The 18,257-nt window shown below is 40.9% G+C and overlaps 2 protein-coding genes across 5 annotated transcripts; one reads left to right on the top strand and one right to left on the bottom strand.

Annotated features, from left to right (window-relative positions):
• Window positions 1-2,113: 2,113 nt before the first annotated feature.
• On the top strand, window positions 2,114-4,810 carry gadd45gip1 (growth arrest and DNA-damage-inducible, gamma interacting protein 1). Its single transcript, XM_044181733.1, has 2 exons — window positions 2,114-2,537; window positions 3,704-4,810. Exons 1-2 carry the CDS (start codon window positions 2,149-2,151, stop codon window positions 3,993-3,995), a joined length of 681 nt encoding a protein of 226 aa, XP_044037668.1. The 5' UTR covers window positions 2,114-2,148; the 3' UTR covers window positions 3,996-4,810.
• zgc:158403 (tetratricopeptide repeat protein 39A) lies at window positions 4,335-17,140 on the bottom strand. 4 transcript variants are annotated; one of them, XM_044181730.1, is made up of 18 exons: window positions 16,707-17,140; window positions 16,016-16,120; window positions 15,429-15,560; window positions 15,045-15,103; window positions 14,023-14,090; window positions 13,716-13,780; window positions 12,914-13,013; window positions 12,748-12,813; window positions 12,552-12,660; window positions 12,357-12,424; window positions 10,426-10,485; window positions 9,940-10,101; window positions 9,710-9,801; window positions 8,325-8,445; window positions 8,105-8,216; window positions 7,856-7,970; window positions 7,090-7,206; window positions 4,335-5,295 (listed from the first exon to the last, which is right to left on the bottom strand). In XM_044181730.1, exons 1-18 carry the CDS (start codon window positions 16,739-16,741, stop codon window positions 5,184-5,186), a joined length of 1,698 nt encoding a protein of 565 aa, XP_044037665.1. In that variant the 5' UTR covers window positions 16,742-17,140; the 3' UTR covers window positions 4,335-5,183. The 4 variants fall into 4 exon arrangements, with proteins under 4 accessions (XP_044037665.1, XP_044037666.1, XP_044037664.1 ...); XM_044181731.1 differs by having other exon boundaries at window positions 16,592-16,717; XM_044181729.1 differs by lacking the exon at window positions 16,707-17,140 and adding an exon at window positions 16,338-16,454.
• Between the last annotated feature and the right edge of the window lie 1,117 nt (window positions 17,141-18,257).

The following is an 18,257-nucleotide window of genomic DNA, read 5'->3' as shown; positions in this document are numbered from 1 at the left end:
ATTGGTGGGGTGGGGGTGGGGGGGGGCTTTACAAGTTCCCAGAGCTCAGGGGATTTTAAATGTCTTGTCTCGTTAAAATTCAAAGATATTTACATTTACAATGACATAAAACAGAGAAAAGCAGCAAATCCTCACATTTAAAAAGCTTTTTTGCTCATTCAAACGATTATCGATTATCAAAATTGTTGAGATCATTTTTTTTTTTGTCGAACAACTAATGGACTAATCATTTCAGCTCTAGATGACACAATGACGTCTAAGACATATTTTCCAAAGACGCAGGAGTCCAGGTGGCTATAGGGGACATACTACTACTACTACCAACAAACCAACACGATAAATACTTCATCATCGATAAAATCACTCCAAGTCAAACATCGGAAAAATATATCATTTTGAAGATTACATACAAATTTAACTGGAATGATAAGCTTAAACTTCCAAGTTTCCCATAACCCACAGACCCTAAAGGAGCAGGTACCACTGTTGGCATTAAACCTTAGCAAGCCCAAATGAAAATGATCTATCACACTGGGTTGTACTTGTACGACTCTTTCCTTCAACTGTTGGAATTGCTGTTTGCCAATATGTGCTGCAGGGCTCTTTAAGCCCAACACGACCCTGACTAACCTGTAAAAACTGATGCAATTTCAGGAGGTAACAGAGTCACAATTCAGGTGAGCATGTTCTATATAACTTCCCTAAGCATGCATTAATACACCACCCATCCCTCCTACTCACATACTCACTCAGAAATAGACCTGTCATCTTGCTACCATCCCCTTATCGTCTAACTGCTAACAAGCCTATTTGCCTGTGACTGACGTTGATGTGATCCCTAAAGCCCCGGGCTTGGCACCAGATCGCTCCTAAGCCAAATTAAGCCTCTGTCATGCCCACCCCCACCTCCAGCCTAGTGCTACCCCTGCCATGGGAACCCTAAATCTTTAATGACGATGGAGAGCTCTGCGCGCTCCCACGACACAAAAGCGATGACATCTGTGTCTGTTAAGTGCTGCACTCCAGAGCAACCCCATTTGTTCTATCTCCGCTTCTTGAAAAGAAATCAAATATAAAAGTGGAGGGAGGGTGGAGGTTGCTAAAAGAGGAAGGACGAGGTGGAGCTAAGGATGTTAAAACAAAGATCCTCTCTTTTAAAGTAGGTTTATTCCCCTGCCCAGTGGTCCTTAAATGTTCAAAGAAAGTGTTAAAAGAGTCTCAGCTCCCCTTCTTGCTCCGGTGCCCTGGCTACGGCCCACCTGCTCACAACTACATCCAAGTCACCGGGGATGTTTAGTGAAAAACTTGCCCGCCCACTACTGAACTAACTCCTAAAAGTCACTGAGAATGCCACTGAAAGTGATTCATTTACCAGCTATGGACCTTTTTGACATTTGGCCATCACAAATCCCCAGTAGCCTACAACTGAACTGAAGAAAAATCATTTCTTATGAAATACTTTAAAATGTCTAAGACCCTAAAAGCGTGTCCATCTATGTTGACTCAAGCACCATTAGGCTACCCATCTTGCACTTGAAGCATGCAGTCTCCTTTATGTCTGTGTTCATTGCATTCCCTTCATGTAGAGCTGCAACTAACAATAACTTATTATCATCTGTCAATTATCTTTAAGATGAGTCGTTGGTCTATTAATGTCAGAAAACACCGAAAATTGGCCATCACAATTCCCCAGACACCAAAGCTACGTCTTCAAATTGTTTTGATTCAATTTGCAATGATATAAAAAAAGACAAAAGTAGCAAATCCTCACATTTGAGAAGCTGGAAATAGAGAATGATTGGCATTTTTGATTAAAAAATGACAAACAATATATTAGCGTTCATTAGCGTTTAGCGTCTGCCGATCAACTAATTGATTAATAGATATTTTTAAATGTCATATGCTGATTTTCAAATGTAATGTCTTTTATGCCTTATTTAAAGTACTTTGAATTAACTTTTTGTAATGAAATGTGCTATACAAACAAATTGCCTTGTGTGTCCCAGTAACATATTACCCAGTCAACAACACGGCCTAATCGTAGATAACCATTTCAAACTATTCAATCATAGCCACAGGACGTGATGAACAGGCACCGCGGTAGTCACCTCTGTCTTTACTCCGGGTCCTTCTTGTGGATGAAGAAAGATGGCGGCGTCCATGCTGTGCAGGAGGACGGCAGTGTTTTGTAGGACTTTAAAGGGAATTTCATCTTCAAAAACTGTACTTTCTCCGAACTGTCTACTGCAGACAGCGTCCTATAACCCTAAGCCTTTAAAGCTGAACCTCCGTGAGCCGTTTGTTCCAGACAAGGACAGTGAGAAGACGCCGGAGTGGCAGAAGACGGCCCGGTATGACAGGAAGGTGTTCGGTCGCTACGGCTCTGCGTCGGGCATCGACCCTGCCTCGCTGTGGCCCAGCCATGAGCAGCTGGACAAGATCATCGCAGAGGAAAACGAGTGGCACCCTCCGCTAGAGGTCATGCTGAGGAACATCGAGGCCAAGGAGAAGCAGGAAACCGAAAAACGGTTGGCAAAGTGAGTACTGCTACTGTAGCTAATGTCATGCAGCTAATGTGCGTCCATTATCGGACAGGTAGTTAGAGAAACCGTATTCTTTACCTTGGTCTGTTTCCTCTCAGTTCAGTTTTGTGCTAGCACGAATACTGGATGTGTTATCTCTCATGTATTACTATTATGCAATGGTAAATATATGAGAGACACAAAATTGGGGCTAAAAGAATACATCCACAACATTGAACTCAATAATACCACCTGATGGAGAAAGATGAGAGCTAACTGCAGGTCAAGTCATTCACAGAACTTCAGAGGAAATTTACACTGATTAAATATGATATTTTAGAATATTAGGTAGAGCCAGGTCCCTTCGAGGAAGTTTTATTCAACATACTTTGTATTATTGCACTGTTAGTATGGGTGCATTATGTAAGTATGCGTGTATGTGCATGGGGCTGCACCTAAATATTATTTTCATTATCGATCAATCTGCCGACTATTTTCTCGATTAATCATTTAGTCAAAATGATGAAAAATGTCCATCACAGTTTCCCAGAGTCCAAAGTGGCGTCTTCAAATGTCTTGTTTGCTCTGACCAGCAGTCCAACGCCCAAAGATATTCAGTTTATGTTGACATAAAACACAGAAAAACAGCAAATCTATTAATGGACTACTTGTTGCAGTGCTGTGTGTGTGTGTGTGTGTGTGTGTGTGTGTGTGTGTGTGTGTGTGTGTGTGTGTGTGTGTGTGTGTGTGTGTATTGTTGGGACTATGGGTGCAAATTAACTGTCGAGCTAACCCCTGGTACATTTACATTGATGATGCCTATGATGATTAATGTGCACTGTACCATATAAATAATACATAAACAAACTTATGTATAACTGAGTGTGTATACAGGTACTTATAATTGTGTATGTATGTGTGCTATATTATTTCTGATGTTTTTATTTTGATTTTAATATGGACTGGGAGACTAGTCTTGAACCAAAAGAGATCCAAATAAACACACAAGAGCAGGAGATCATCAAAGTATTACAATTCATCCTGTGAAGAACATGAACTATACCACATTTCATGGTCAATCCATCTAATAGTTGTTGAGACATAATCTGAACCATTGTACAGCTAAGCATCATGCACCGCTTTAACATCTGTTGTGCTAATCATCTCCGTTTCCATCGCAGAGAGAAACTCATAGCAGCTAACATGGCCAAAATGCCCAAGATGGTAGCGGATTGGCGCAGAGAAAAGCGTGAAACCAAGCACAAGCTAAAGGAGGAGAAAGCTCGCCGTGCAAAGTTGCTGGCTGAGGCCAGAGAGCGTTTTGGCTATGCAGTGGACCCCCGCAGCCCCAAGTTCTTGGAAATGGTTGCTGAAATAGAAAAGGAAGAGAAGAAGAAGAAGAAACTAATGAAACGCAGACTGAAAGATGAGCAGGCAGCAGGCCCTGTCACACCTCCTGCTGCCTCCTCTTAGTCTTGGACTGAGTCATTTCGGACATAAATAACTGTATTTAATGAGATGGAAGGTGTGCTGCATAACAATTCAGTGGGACAGTTGTTGAAGAGTATAACAGTTTAGTCTGTTTTGTGTTGACGGCATCTGTAATGACCGGGATTAAAGAGAACCCCATCCATGTTTTTCTGTGTAAAAACCCCCCAAAACAAAACAAAGTTTTGCCGTATTTGTTCAGCATTTGTACATTTTTCATTTCCTCTATGTATTTAGCTGTCACTGAAATACATTTATGTGCAGACTTTTTGTCTGAAATGTTTAAATGTAGAAGTTAAATATTACAAGATTTAAAACAAAACAGACATTCATATGTAGAATTTATTCACGGAAAAATAATTAATACATTCAAAAGTTTTTGGACAGTGCACGCACTGATCCAGATCTACCTAAACACTGAGTCTGACTAATTCACACACTAAGAACAGCAATAAACTGTTGTTTCGCCTCATTTGGCAAGCGTCAGCCGTGGCGTGCCGTGCTCTTATACATCTCCATTGCAACCCTACAGAGTGGGACAAATGTAGTGACCCCGCAATGCATGACTCCGGCTGCACAGAATACTGGCTGCTGACTGTGGGTCATACATTCCTTCAGGCCAGTTAATTATTTTCTAAGTTAGGCTTTTAAAACTATTTTCTATCAAATGTATGTGAAATACCATGAACATCTCAACACCTTAAAACGTTGTCATTCCAAAACAGCACAGTATGCTAAGTTACTTAATTATGTAATAATCATGTAGAGTTCATTCAATAAAGTAATTACTATACATTTCATTAAGTCATAAAATCTCTTACATTCGATATTTATAGTGGCTTTCAATGAATTAGATTCAATTTTAGTGTAAACAAAAACATTGTCCATAAAATGTCTACTGTATGTATACTGTCCTTCAGCTCAAAACGTCAAACTCTACTTGACTTTTATGCTCTTGTAATTATTTTAATATCTTTGTCCAGTGATATGTTAGTGTAGACGGACACAAAAAACGCCTGAAAAGGTACACCTGAACACTGATAAAATACCCAGTACTCACTTGTTGAAAATGAATATTTGGTTAAAAACTGGGCATCAAGCTAAAGCAAGCCATAACTGAGGGAAACGGAGAGTCCAGTGTGAGGCGCCTTTCCAATCGTGAAGAAATGTCTTCTACAGATGAGTGTCCTCCTCCTCTCCACCAGGGTCAGCCTTGAGTTTGGCCAGAGCCGCGTGTACCCTGAACTGTGTACGAGACTCCATCGAGTATTCTTTGTAGTTGTTTCTACAAGTCAAAAACAGTAGAGAAGGTTAAAGTTTGACAGAAAAGAAAGAAAATATAGTTAGAATATAAGTATTCAAGAACCTATATCATTACCCCCAGTGAGTGCATAACGTTTGTGTTTAAGACGTATATGTAATAGGCAGAGAGCGACCTCTAGTGTTCCTGTAGTGGCTATACCCTGAGCAACCAGAGAGACAGAACCCCCTTTACATTGTAGTACTATCCCGTCCTAACAGTCTGGTCAACTTTGTTGGTGAAATAATTCTAATTGCAATAAATAAACAAGTAGTAATAAATTATATATGTATATTACATTACATATATTGTCTATTTTATACTAAAGATAAATGTCAATGCACAACTTCAGTAGTTGTAAAAAAAAAAAAACAAACATTTTACATCAATAGTTTTAGGAAATACTCGCCGAGAGTAGATGAGAAGATTGATACCATTGTCATATCTGTGCGTTAATATGAAGCTGTAGCTAGCAGCCGGTAAGCATAGCTTAGCATAAAGACTGGACACATGGGGAAATGGCTAGCTTGGCTTTGTCCAAAAGCTAACAAAATGTGCCTACTAGCACCTCAAGCGCACTATTTAGCATGTATTTCTTTTGGAATATGTACTAAAACTAAAGTTGCAGGGGGTTATTGTGCCAAACTACTATTTTGTTACCTTTGGACAGAGTCAGGTTAGCAGTTTCCCTCGTTTCCTGTCTTTATGCTAAGCTAAGTCAACCAGCTGCTGCCTTACCTTTACTGTTCAGACATGAGAGTGGTGTCAATCTTTTGATCCAACTGTCAACACATAAGTGTGTATTCCAAAATGTCAAACGTTTTCTTTAAGTATAATATTTATTGCAAGGCTGTTGTAATGAATTACATTACACAGGAGCTATTTACCGTAAAACTGAAATACATTACATTTCTATCCAACTAAGTACTTATTACTCACTGCTGCCACTTTCTAATAAATGTAGATACTCAAGGTCTGTGATGGAATAAGTACTCCGATCCTTTACTGAGTCAGGCCCCTCCAAAAGGGTCACAAGATAAAATAAATAAAACATCTAAGGGGTTGTGAGATGATTAATGGGAGAGGATCTTTGATTTTTTTGTAAAATATTGGATCATGTGAACAGTTATTGAAATGAAACCATCTGAGAAGTTTAGAGGGGAAATGTATCCATAGTGGAACTGCTAACAACTCAGACATCTGAAACATGACAAGGTGCCACAACTACACACTGATTTTTTGTAAGGGGTTTGTATTGTATTTTACAAGCTGATCAAGTAACCCGTAGTAACCAGTAATTATGGGCTAGGTGTCAAATAAATGTAGGACAGTAAAAAGTACAACAGTCCCCTTTGAAATGTAGTAATGTGAGTAGAAGTATGAAGTAGCATAAAGTGTAAAGTAAAGTTCAAGTACCTCAAAATTGTACTTAAGTACGGTACTTAAGTAAATGTTATTTGTTACTTTCCACCACTGCTCGTGGTGTAGTTAAGTGTTGGGACCACTGTCTGCCCAAACAAGACAAGAGGAAGCAAAATGTGCTGCTGTGTGAGGTACAATATGTGGTCGAGTGCAGTTGGAAGGTGGCTGAATTCAGATAATGCCCCCAAATTGTCAGGAAATGTGAAATTTCTGTATTAAATGCACATATTCGATGGGCACAAGAATGAAAAAGACACATTCTCCCATGTCATCTTACTGGATCTATGTGGCAGGATTTGACTACGTCTCAGACGTTGTATGCATCAAAGAAGCTGCTATAAAAAAGGAGTTACTTACTTGGCCTTGTGCAGTAGTTTAATAGCCTCGTCCCTTCTGCCTTGCTCTATGTAGAGCAGACTGAGCTCGACCAGAGAGTTGGGAACCAGGTAGTGGTCAAACCTGATCTTCTTTTCACTGAGCACACACAGAAAGCAGGAGAATTAACGGTCACATACAGGTACATTTTACATATATGTTAGTTAAGTCAATACCCTGTAGTATACTGTGCCATCCTCTGTAATGCTGTATCAGAGTTTTGTTTTTCCCATGAGGGTAGGGGACACATTTTGAAATGAGTGAAGAAACAAATGTTTCTCACAAGACCTACTTGAAAGCCTCCTTGGTCATAAGCAGTCAATATTAGTGCGATTTCAACAAAAGGTAATGTCATTCTTGATTGCTATGTAAATATTCATTGTGACTTGATGGTTTATAATTGCTAAGCAAATATTACACTGTCAATACATGCAGTTAAGAGCTGTGCACGAGGAAAAGCTTCAGTTAAGATTTAGACAAAAGCCAAGCACCAAACTATAAAGTCTTTCTAGAATGATTTTGGACCTGTTTAGGATTTTATTCTTATTGTGTGAATGGCATAATGAACTTTTAAAGTTAAGTAGTCTTGTGGCCCTACTTCAACATGAAGAATGGTCGGTGTGCGTTTATCCATGTTGCATCCAGATTTTTACAGGCAGTGCACACACTGATGGTTTTGTTGAGTTGCGCGCAGTGTGAGCAGGGAATAACTCGCCCCCACACTTGAAATGAATCCACTGGAGCTCACCTGGAAAACACTTTGTTGAAGCATTCCTCAGCAGCCTGGAGGAGACCCTGGTTCTTCAAACACAGACCCTTCAGCATGTGGATCACACAGCGGTCATCCACCGAATACTCATTTTCTGTGGCGGAGGGAGCAGACGTCATCAGCACAGCACAGCGGACACACAGATGTGTCAAGTGATCTCATTTTGTTTACAGTTATATTTTAGGTGAGACGGGGATCTGGCACATGGTTTGGGCTAAGTTGTGTTACCAGGAGACTCCAGCAGGATGTGCTCTGCGTCCACCAAAGTCTGCATCATGCCTTCAGTCAGCTCTGGTCGTTTGCTGATCATACTGAAACCGTTCCACATGTACATCATCTCCTATAATGAAACAGTGAATACTGTTGGAGGGCTCTGCAAGTCAAACATACCGCCCGTTCTGTGAGTGTGTGTGTGTGTGTGTGTGTGTGTGTGTGTGTGTGGCTTTACCAGCACTGGCACTGGTAGCTTGGCTGGGCAGGAAGCCTTGTAGCGCCTGGCTTTACGGATAGCAAACTTCTCAGTCGGGGGAGACTTCCCTGCTATCTTCTGCTTGAAGGTGGGCACTTTTCTAAAAGACACAGGAAAATAATAAAAGACACATTTGGAAAGAAGGCATGTGGTCTGAATTAGTGAGAGAGTGCCCAAAACTTCTGATGTACTTGCTTTTAAACCTGCATTTATTTATTTCTGGCCACTTGGGGGCAGTGTAACAAGCTGTAAACACAAAAGTGACATATTATCACCTTACACCGAACATGTTAGCTAACAGTTGCGTATTTACACATCCAGCAGACACAGAGCACCATTAGCATTCCTTTCGAGTCTTGTCTCCACCTGAAGAATGTGAGTCCAATATTCACTCTCTTGTAGCTCTGTTTCGATCTCCACAAAGTCCTGAGGGAAATATCTGGCTCTTTAACTGCTAAATGCTCCACTATGCTAACCAGCTGTAGTCGCTAACTTTACCTGTGCCGGTTGGGTCTGGGCAGGTACACTGGGTTTATCAGCTTTAACAATGTATTCGTGTACGCATGAAGACTGCCCCGCAAATTGTGCTTTCCTTCAGAGCCCTGGTTGCGCGTGGTCTTAAAAATAAATGCTGCACGTCCACAATATGCAATTAAACACAAGGCAGTATATCAGGAGAAAGTAAGGTCAGCAGCAGAACAAACCACAACAACAACGGCAGAAAGTTTAGAAGGGACACACATTTGCAATGGTACCGCTGCTGATTTTTCTGCTGTGATCTCAACATTTAAAATCCCCCTTCACTCAAAAATGTGTTTTGCTTATTGTGACTTCACTTGGGTGTTTGACCTTTACTGTGCAGAATGATTTAAGTGCAGGGTTTGAAACCAGAAGGCCGTTTTCACATTCATCTACTGAAGACTGAAAGTATCTCTGTTCTCACATTAAATCTGAGTTTAAAATGGGAACGTACGAGCAAGACTTTGACATCACAATTAGTTTGGAAGCCAATCGTGGTCCAATATGCAACATGAGAATTAAGAATTAACTGAGTATTTTCATATGTTTCAAAACATGTACATTTAACAATTTAGTAACCTCCTTCAGTGTTATGTTTATGTTGCGCAAAACTGAAAGCTCTCCCAGAAGACATTGCAGCATTGGCCATAGATGATTCAACCCTGATCCACCCTCTAGCAGATACGTTTTCATCCTCCGGGTTCACACACAGTACACAGACAAGCATGCCACTCGCTTCACAGCTGCTTGTCTACACATAGGTAAAATGCAAGTATATCATGAGCCTTGGGACAATAACAGTGTCTGAGATAAAACATGGAACAATTACAGTGTTGTGTGTTTACCTAAAGAGCTCTACCTCGTCCTCCCCAAAAGGCCTGGCCTCATCTTTAGGCAGCATGCTGAGGTAAGCAGCTTTCATGTAAACGTACATGGCCTAACAGAGAGAAACAAAGACAGGATTCACTCATTTTATTTCTCAAGAGGTTTAAAAAGAACAACGCACACTTTTGTATTGAGTGATCATCCAACTTAATTCATTTTGATCTCCTCTGGCCTGTCTTGTGTTCTGTACCTTGGACCAGCGGCTCTCCTGACTCAGCAGATCTGCGTAGAAGTATGCCATCTTCCATGCTCGCTTATAGGTGAAGCACCACATCAGCTCCCAGTAGCACATGTGGTGGAACTGCTTCCATGCCTGCTGGGCCTTGCAGCCATCTTCAAAGAGTGCCACCGCCTGGTAGCACAGCGACATTACATCATATAGCACATTCATAAGAATATGTAACAGTGACGCTGCATTTGAGGTATGTTGCATATTAAATATTAACATTGGGCGCTGGTCCTCTGTAGCTCAGGGGCTAAAACATGTCATTAATATTAACATGGTAACAGAAGTGCTTAATGCTTCACTCACTCCCAAAAAGTATGCATCTCACCTACAATTATGTAAAGTTTGTGAGAAGAAATGCTCTATTAAAAACATGAAATGTACAGGAAATAAACACATTAGTCGTCATTTTTTTTCAAGCCATGATACAACACATTTTATGAAACACACCTCATCAATGTTCCCCTTTATCTCTTCAGTTCTGCCTGCAAAGAAAAGAAATATTGCTCCCTGGACAGAAGAGAAAAAACACAATTCATAAAATTAGATTTTAGCCTCCAGTGCTAAATTATCATCTAACTGCAAGCAGAACTACTGTATAGCAATTACTCTTGGCAGTGTTTAACCAAGACATTCTATGCTGGTTTTGTAAATATTGTTTCAGAGCTTTGAGTTTGTTCTCTGGGATGGGCAGGCATGTAGGTAAAAGGTGGAGTGGAAACGGGGATTGTGAATTTACAAGAATGAGAGTCATGTGGAGCGGTAGGAATGATAGCACAAAAGGTGTGCGAGTGCATGTAAAATGAAGGAAAGATAGTGTAGGGATTCACTGTGTGAGTGGAAGGTGGAGTGAGTATCGGAATGAAAATGATCAGGGTGGGGATGATTCTGAGTGTGTGACTGGACCATAGAAAGAAAAGAAACAATGTGAGTGGAAGGAGAGATTTGTAAGAAAGAGCTGACAAACAGTGAGACGCAATGATGGTGTAAAATAGATTAAAAGAACAATGACACGAAGAATGTTAGGTGGCAATCAGAGAGAACACACGTTTGAATGACAACTGGCAAGAGATGAGGAACCTACTCATTTTCAAGCACTAAAAACATCAGCTAAAAAGAACAACATGTAACAAACATTACAAACCACAGTCTGAATTTATTGGCAATAAAGGATACTTCTGGTTTACTTTGAACTTTTTTTGCAGACTTACATGGATTTTGTTTTTGGAGTTTTGGCCATCATTTCTATCAATTATGTACTAACTTCACCACTGGTGCCATCGCTAACAAAGTCAGATGGGGCAAGAAAACGAGCAGTCAAACGATCAGACAGATTGTTAAAACACCTCAATCTCAACAATTACTTTGGCGAGTACAATGTAACAAATGTCTATCATAAACTAAACTTCAGTGATATTATTGCGCTTTCATAAAGTTGGGGCACTTGTGAGAGACACATTAAAAAAAGGAACGGTCAAAATATATGGAGCAGAGACCGCAATATTATAACTTTTAGTCCCTAGTATGGGTGAAGCTCCAAAAACGCTGGATCCTACATTTCCCATAATGCAACTCAATAGCATTTTTCATTAGAACCATGACTAGGAATTTAATCTTTGTGTAAATTCATCATTGCAATTCCCCTTTAAGGTGCGGTAACACCAGCAAAATTCGTCAGTGTGTCCTCGCGAAATATTTGGTTCTAGAAGCTAGTTGCGAGCTAACCGCTAACACGGTAGCCAGCCAGTAACAAGCTAACACGATTCAGTCACAATAGCTCCCTGAGCTTGTTTTTATTTTCTCTGTACCGGGGTGTTTACTCCTCCTGGCATTTTGTTCTTGGGGTTATGCATCATTTCATTCAATAAAGCGTTATTGAAGGACAAAAACAAAACTCACCACAGTAATGGACAATAAATTCGAGTTTTGGAGGAGTTTATACTAGGACAGAGAAGGTTAAATAAAACTGGCTGTTGACACACAGCTAATAAACTATGATAGCTTCCTCCTTTTTGGACTTTCCAGCTCCCCGTTCCCTCTAAGGTCAACGGCGTCAAGACGGCTTGCTATTGGTCAACTGCGCAAACTGGAGTGTCGAAGTTCACCAAAGTCGCCGCAAGATGTTTCCGTTTTAAATGCTGGCTACAAGACTTTGCCAGCTGCTGTTAAAAACACAAAACCACTGCTAACAACCACTTCTGTGATGACTAGTTTCTCTAAAAAATACATTTGACAATGAGTAGCTATGCTTATGACATCAGTCTGTGAGGCCACATTTGGAGCCGAGTAGCGCGCATAAGAGTTAACACCTTCATTACCAGACAGAAAGTCCCCAAGAAAGTGATTTATTCTGTAAACAGATGATCCTTATTGCCACTCACCCGTGGGTAGCGGAGCCGGAAAGGTTTCAGCAGCCTTTCAGCTTCAGCCACCTCTCCCTCACCTGTGCCTGAGAGGACAGAACAGATATATGATTAATCATACAGAAATCTTCCTAGGAGTGAATAATGTGTGGAATTCAGTGACAGGTTTTGACACAATCAGAATCATCTGAATCTACGTAGTACTAGCACTACCTAGTATGAATGTGAGGAAGGTGTAGTAGCAGAGCAGTAGCAGAGCGCACAGCATGGAGCGCAGATTCATCGCTGTCGCACCATCACGCAGCAGGGACAGACCATATTCCTAAAACAGGACCACACGTGTCGAAAACATCCATCAGTGTGTTAGTTAATGGGTGAATGCATTATGGCAGAAATTTACATATCAAACCTTGTCTCCGGAGAAGCCTGCAAACTCCAAAACTTTCAGTATCCGTGGAGGAAATAGAGAGAGTGTCTGTAAATAAAGAAGACCTGATAAACTGTACAGTACAAACACATGATTACACACAACATACAGTCAACCGATGGCGTTTAAAGATTCTTTTGTGACGTACCAGATTAAACGCCCCTATTCCGAATGATATTCCTCCCTCCAAGTGAAGGTGGCTGGATCCTTTGAGACAGTTGTGAGATTTTATGAAGGAATGCAGTTCTCTGGATGATAAAAGGCAACTATGTCAATTGTTTAAAAACACAGCATTAAAAAAAAGCCAATACTGTATAACAATGACATGTGACTATGCAAAAAAATAAAATCTAATTTAAAAAAGGGGTATGTTGCACTTCCACAAAAGTTAGGAAATGTGCGAGATACAGATAAAAAAAAAGAATGATCAGCAGAGAGATATCCTGATGTTTATCCTTGTATACATCACGCTCCAAAACACTTGATCCTACATTTCCCATAGTGCAACTCAATAGCATTTTTAGAGCCTCCCCACCTCATACTCCAAACTCCCAGTTTGTAACTGAGGCTTTCCATTATTAAAACTGGAGTCTCCAAATCCAAACTGAGATAACCCTGATGACATCACTATGACATCATCAGGGTTAATTTTTTTTTTTTTAGAAAAAGTTTCCTCCAAAAGATATTATGCAACTGTTTTCACAGGCTTAGTAGCACTCCTCATGACAAGTAAACTGAACTTAAATTTGTAAAATCTGTGGAGTGTCCCTTTAATAATAATAATAATAATAATAATAATAATAATAATCATACAAATACTTTTTGTACTAACAACTGCTGTAAGTTTGGACATTAAATAGTCAGGTAATGTATACACCCTTATTGTTCATTAACATTACCCACCACTGACATTCACTAAATGCACGCCCTGTTTTTCTTTCAATACTTACTTGTAAATTAGGTAACTGTTTCGTACTTTGATCCCTCCTTTGATAAAACTCACCATGTTCTCATCCTGCAAAATAAATGAAATAAAATATTTAATGCGGTCAATGAATTGAGGTGCTTGGATTAGATTTCATTCAAGCACCACTTTCATGCCATATATTCAGTGGACACTTTCCAAATTACACAACACACAGTCTTGAAAAGCTGGACAATGTGGAAACTTTGGTGTGCTGTTATGTAGAATATTTACACACATATCAGGATGTACAGCTGTTTCTGTGTTTCAAAAAGCAGATTAGCCTACTGCACCTGTAGGAAGGTGAGAGCAGCTCTTTGGAGTTGGCACTCTGCATAACACACTTCAGCATGAAGCTGCACTGCAAAAACACATCCATGCACACACACACACACACACTTTAAAGTAATAAATAACATACAATGATCACAGTCAACAAGTAGTAAAGCAGAAAATCCAGCCCCAGATGTTACTATACGGTTGATCTACCAGACAAGAGCTTCCAGACTTAATAGTCCATTCTTTTGTCTTCTACCTGATTATGGCGTATTTGATGATTAGATTTAAGTGTATAATGGGCCTTTCCCTTCTCTTCCTAAACATGCACACACATACATTTGTAAAAGTAAGCCATTTGCCAGAACTTGCATCTGGTAAATTTGGCTTCATAATTTGGCAGCATGCTTAAGTATTTTTTGCCACGCTATGGCTCTAGGGACGGCAACGTTGGTCTGTCAGTCGGTTGGTCCACCACTGCGGTCCAGACGGACCAGTCGTATGGACTGCCACGAGATCCCCTGACTTTTCATTTAGCAAAATGAATGACATTCCCATCAGCCTCAGCTGTACGTTGAGTTAAGTGCTAATTGGCAAATGTTAGCATGCTAACATGCTAAACTAAGATGGTTAACATTATACCTGCCTAACATCTGTATGTTAGTATTGTCAGTGTGAGCATGTTAGCATGCTGATGCTATCATTTAGCTTAAAGCCCCGCTTCACAGAGCTGTTTTCTCTATGGATGTTGAATGTCAGTGGAAAATTGTAAGTCTGCAATAAAAGTCATTTCTGTTGGATATGGAGAAGTTGACAATACCAGTATAATTACCACTGACCTTTTTACATACTGTAGGTTAAACAAATGTGCTATGAAACTCCATATACTGGATATATGACATATAATGGATACTGGCAATTATTCCATGTTATTCCCATTGAAATAAGGAAAATCCAATGTAAATTACACATTTTTTCCGTTACATGTATTGTTTTTGGATGGATTTTAAAAAAGGACTGAGACATGCAAGCCTTTTACCTTCAGTGAGCGATTCCCCTACTGACTTGTTAGCCAAACCTGGGGATTTCCGTCGAAACCTGAAACACCAGACAATAATTCAGTATCAACGATAGGTTTGTGTTAATATTCCTGCTAAGCACGTCTTTTCTGAGCAATCATCTTAGCAGCTGCTATAATGGCTTCTCTCATGCAAAAACATTCAAATCGGTAGTATGGTCAGAAACAGGCCATGTAAATGCACTCATGTAAATGTAGTTAGCTGCACCTTAGAGAACAAAGTAAGGCGTTTTAAATGATGTGAAGACTGAGTGGTTTTTTTTTTTAATCCAGTCTATGAAATCAGTAGACTCAAAAAGACTAAACCTGGTGAAAATATAGTCTACATTCACGAGACATCCTGACCTCTGGCAGACCTCCTGGGCACTCTTCATGGTATTTCCTGCATTGCTTATGTCATCATGCTGGAAAGTCATCATGGCCTGCATTTCCAGCACTGTGGCGTAGATAAGAGCATGGTACATACTCTCGTTCACTCTACATGGGAGACATGGAGTCGCAGGATCAACATCATACACATCATACTGTAAGCAAACAGAGGTAAATGTTAGGAGGATAGCAACTGTACGACCTGCACATTTTCCTGTTGAGAAAAGATAAGCGTAAATAACTGGTACTTTTTATTCTTCCTATCTCTTCTACCGTCCCGGTCTGTCTTGTGTGTTTATTTTGCAGGGCTGCTATTCTGTTGGCTGCTGAGTCAGTCGGACCTTGGGCGTCAGCTTCAACAAACAAACCTCATATCCTGGAGAGCTGAAGCCTACCAGGGCCACAGGAAGCTCACGCTGCTTCACACCACAGAAGTTTCTTAACCCCAAGGCCAAATACTGCTGATATCATACTAAAACATACCACTGTGAATGTGCAAAAACAAAGCACACAGTAACAGCCATTTTAAAGCTCTGTGGCATGACTCAGGGTTATTCTGTTACCTTGGCCGCAGCCTCTCCAGGCTCTCGTTGAAGTGGTTGTTAAGGAAGAGATCCAAGGCCTCCATGCACTCATCCAGGCACTCTTTCAGGGTCATCTGCGAGGAGCTGCCAGCACAAACATGGATAAATAAATAACAATGCACTAAACTGTGACTGCTGCTGTTGCTGCTGCTGGCTTTGCATGCCGCTCTACCCGCAGAACCCCCAGCTCAGAGCGCCCACTGACGAACAGCACATCCAGGATCCAATGCGTTGCACAGGTGAGAGCTTCACAGCAATGAGCGTCATCACATAATACGCTGTCCTAAATAATATTACTTACGGTCTGTCTGGAAAACATGCAAAACTGTACGGGACTCCTTCCTGGTGCACCCCCATTCCCCCCGTCCCCGGACTTTAATTTATCTGGAACTGTGACAATTGCTCAATAAAGAGTAAACTATCGTCAACGAAGACTAAAACCGACTTAGCCTGACCTAGTGCATGTGAGGGGGTGCAATATTTTTTTTAATTTTTTTTTTGTTATTTCCTGTGCAGGTTGTTTTTCACCGTTTGCCGAGCGAAACACAATCTCACCGGCTGATCCAGAAAGCGAAGAAACCGGTTGCCCGGCCTAGACAGCGAAGATCGAAGCTTTTTAGGGAAACAAGTCAAACTTTTTGTCAGTGGATTTCCAGTTGCCTGTACTCACTTTTGTGCAGCATTTGCGTCTTTCCCATTGGACATGTTCTTCTCCCCCCCCCTCCCCCGGGCGGTGTGGCCCCAACACCTGTTAGGAGCTCAGCGGGACTCGCAGGAAATCAAGATGCATTCACCACTCACTCCGTGAAACCGAGCTTTCAAACGAGAGCAGCTGAACAGAAGTTGGCGTTAAGCTGCAGAGAGTTTCCTCTTGGCTAAGTTCAAGTGAAGGGAAGCGTAGATCTGCGTGGATCCAACCGTTTGAGTGAGCGCAGTGCAGCCGCGTCTGACTCCTCCTCTGTGACATCACTGCCACGCACACGTTATCCGGGAAGTTTGATAGGATCAGGTGCGAGCAGCATCTGGACAGATTACACTGAAGTTGGGTGAAAACAAGGTGTGCAGTACAATTTATTGAATTACGTCATTCACCGTCGTCACCCCCCCCCAATACACACACTTTACTTGAGGAAGCACAAAAAAGGTAACTAATTCGTTATTAATTAGAAATGAATGTGTGATTAGTTCGGTGCCACTTTGCAGCTGATTCCGAACTAAGGAAGAGTTCAGTACTGAAGATTAACAGCGCTCTCAGTTCATATGTAATGTTACAGTACAGTCACTTGGGGGCGCTGTTGTCATATTGTTATAAAACATGGATGTAGTGTTGGCAGAGGTGCTTGTGTTGGGGCAGCCATTCTCTTCACCGTCACAGTTTTTTTAAAAAAGTTTTTTCATTTTTTACAATTGCTAAATCACATTTCTCTGTACGAGTTCACTTTTTCAAAACTCTCAGTGCGGACTAAACTGAGGATCACTTTTCATTGCTTTCGCACTGCGCATTCAGTGACCACATCTTTCACATTTCATGAACTGTTTTCTCACTCAAACTCCACCACCACCGCCAAAACTCTGTATTTACACCGCATTTTGCACATCTTCACATACTATTGTCAATACTGTTACATTAACGTTCAAAAACATAACTAAAAAGAAATCAAAAACAGTGAAATGCATGGGCAGGTGAGGCAGAATCCGTCGTTCTCTTCCAGTCACTGAGTGGTTTACAGCCCAGGATGGAGTTACTTTTCCTTCCACCTTACTGTCCATTCCTCAACCCCAAAAAGGGATTCTTGTCCTCATGGAGGCGGAAAGTTTATCACCACCAGTCACATGATCAAATGTCCCTCTTGGACACAATGAATGCTGGATGTCTGGACAAATCTGCAGAAGATTTCCAGGGATGGATCAGCCATGCAAAAAGATCCTTTCCCAGGTGCATTGCAAGAGAGGACATGAGGTGTGATGGGGATGAGAACTTGTGGCCAAATGCACAAGACGGGGTTGCTCTCCTAGTAAGTATAGTGAATAGGTTTGTACTGCATTGCTGGAACTACTTTAGTTTCATTTTGTGCACTTGGAATTGCTCTATGCAAAAATGAAAAAAACAAACAAAAACACATTGAAGCATATTCCAGCATTTCTGATTCGTTTCTGTGACATACCGTGAGGCAGCACAATCCATGCAATACAGAAGTGACCTTATTTTTGTTGTAATGGA

This window comes from Siniperca chuatsi, linkage group LG21 (genome assembly GCF_020085105.1).
Source record: "Siniperca chuatsi isolate FFG_IHB_CAS linkage group LG21, ASM2008510v1, whole genome shotgun sequence".
Taxonomy (NCBI): domain Eukaryota; kingdom Metazoa; phylum Chordata; class Actinopteri; order Centrarchiformes; family Sinipercidae; genus Siniperca; species Siniperca chuatsi.
Note: the sequence above shows the minus strand (reverse complement) of the source record. Positions and strands in the feature narration are given on the sequence as shown.

What these genes read in the sequence shown, in the direction of transcription:
- gadd45gip1 (XM_044181733.1), top strand. Translation starts at nt 2,149, where the DNA reads ATGGCGGCGTCCATGCTGTGCAGGAGGACGGCAGTGTTTTGTAGGACT. An exon ending in ACCGAAAAACGGTTGGCAAA is followed by an intron (nt 2,538 to 3,703) that starts GTGAGTACTGCT and finishes TTTCCATCGCAG; the next exon opens with AGAGAAACTCATAGCAGCTA.
- zgc:158403 (XM_044181729.1), bottom strand. Translation starts at nt 16,393, where the DNA reads ATGGGGGTGCACCAGGAAGGAGTCCCGTACAGTTTTGCATGTTTTCCA. An exon ending in AGGAGAGCCGCTGGTCCAAG is followed by an intron (nt 9,802 to 9,939) that starts GTACAGAACACA and finishes TCTCTCTGTTAG; the next exon opens with GCCATGTACGTTTACATGAA. An exon ending in AGCTACCAGTGCCAGTGCTG is followed by an intron (nt 8,217 to 8,324) that starts GTAAAGCCACAC and finishes GTTTCATTATAG; the next exon opens with GAGATGATGTACATGTGGAA.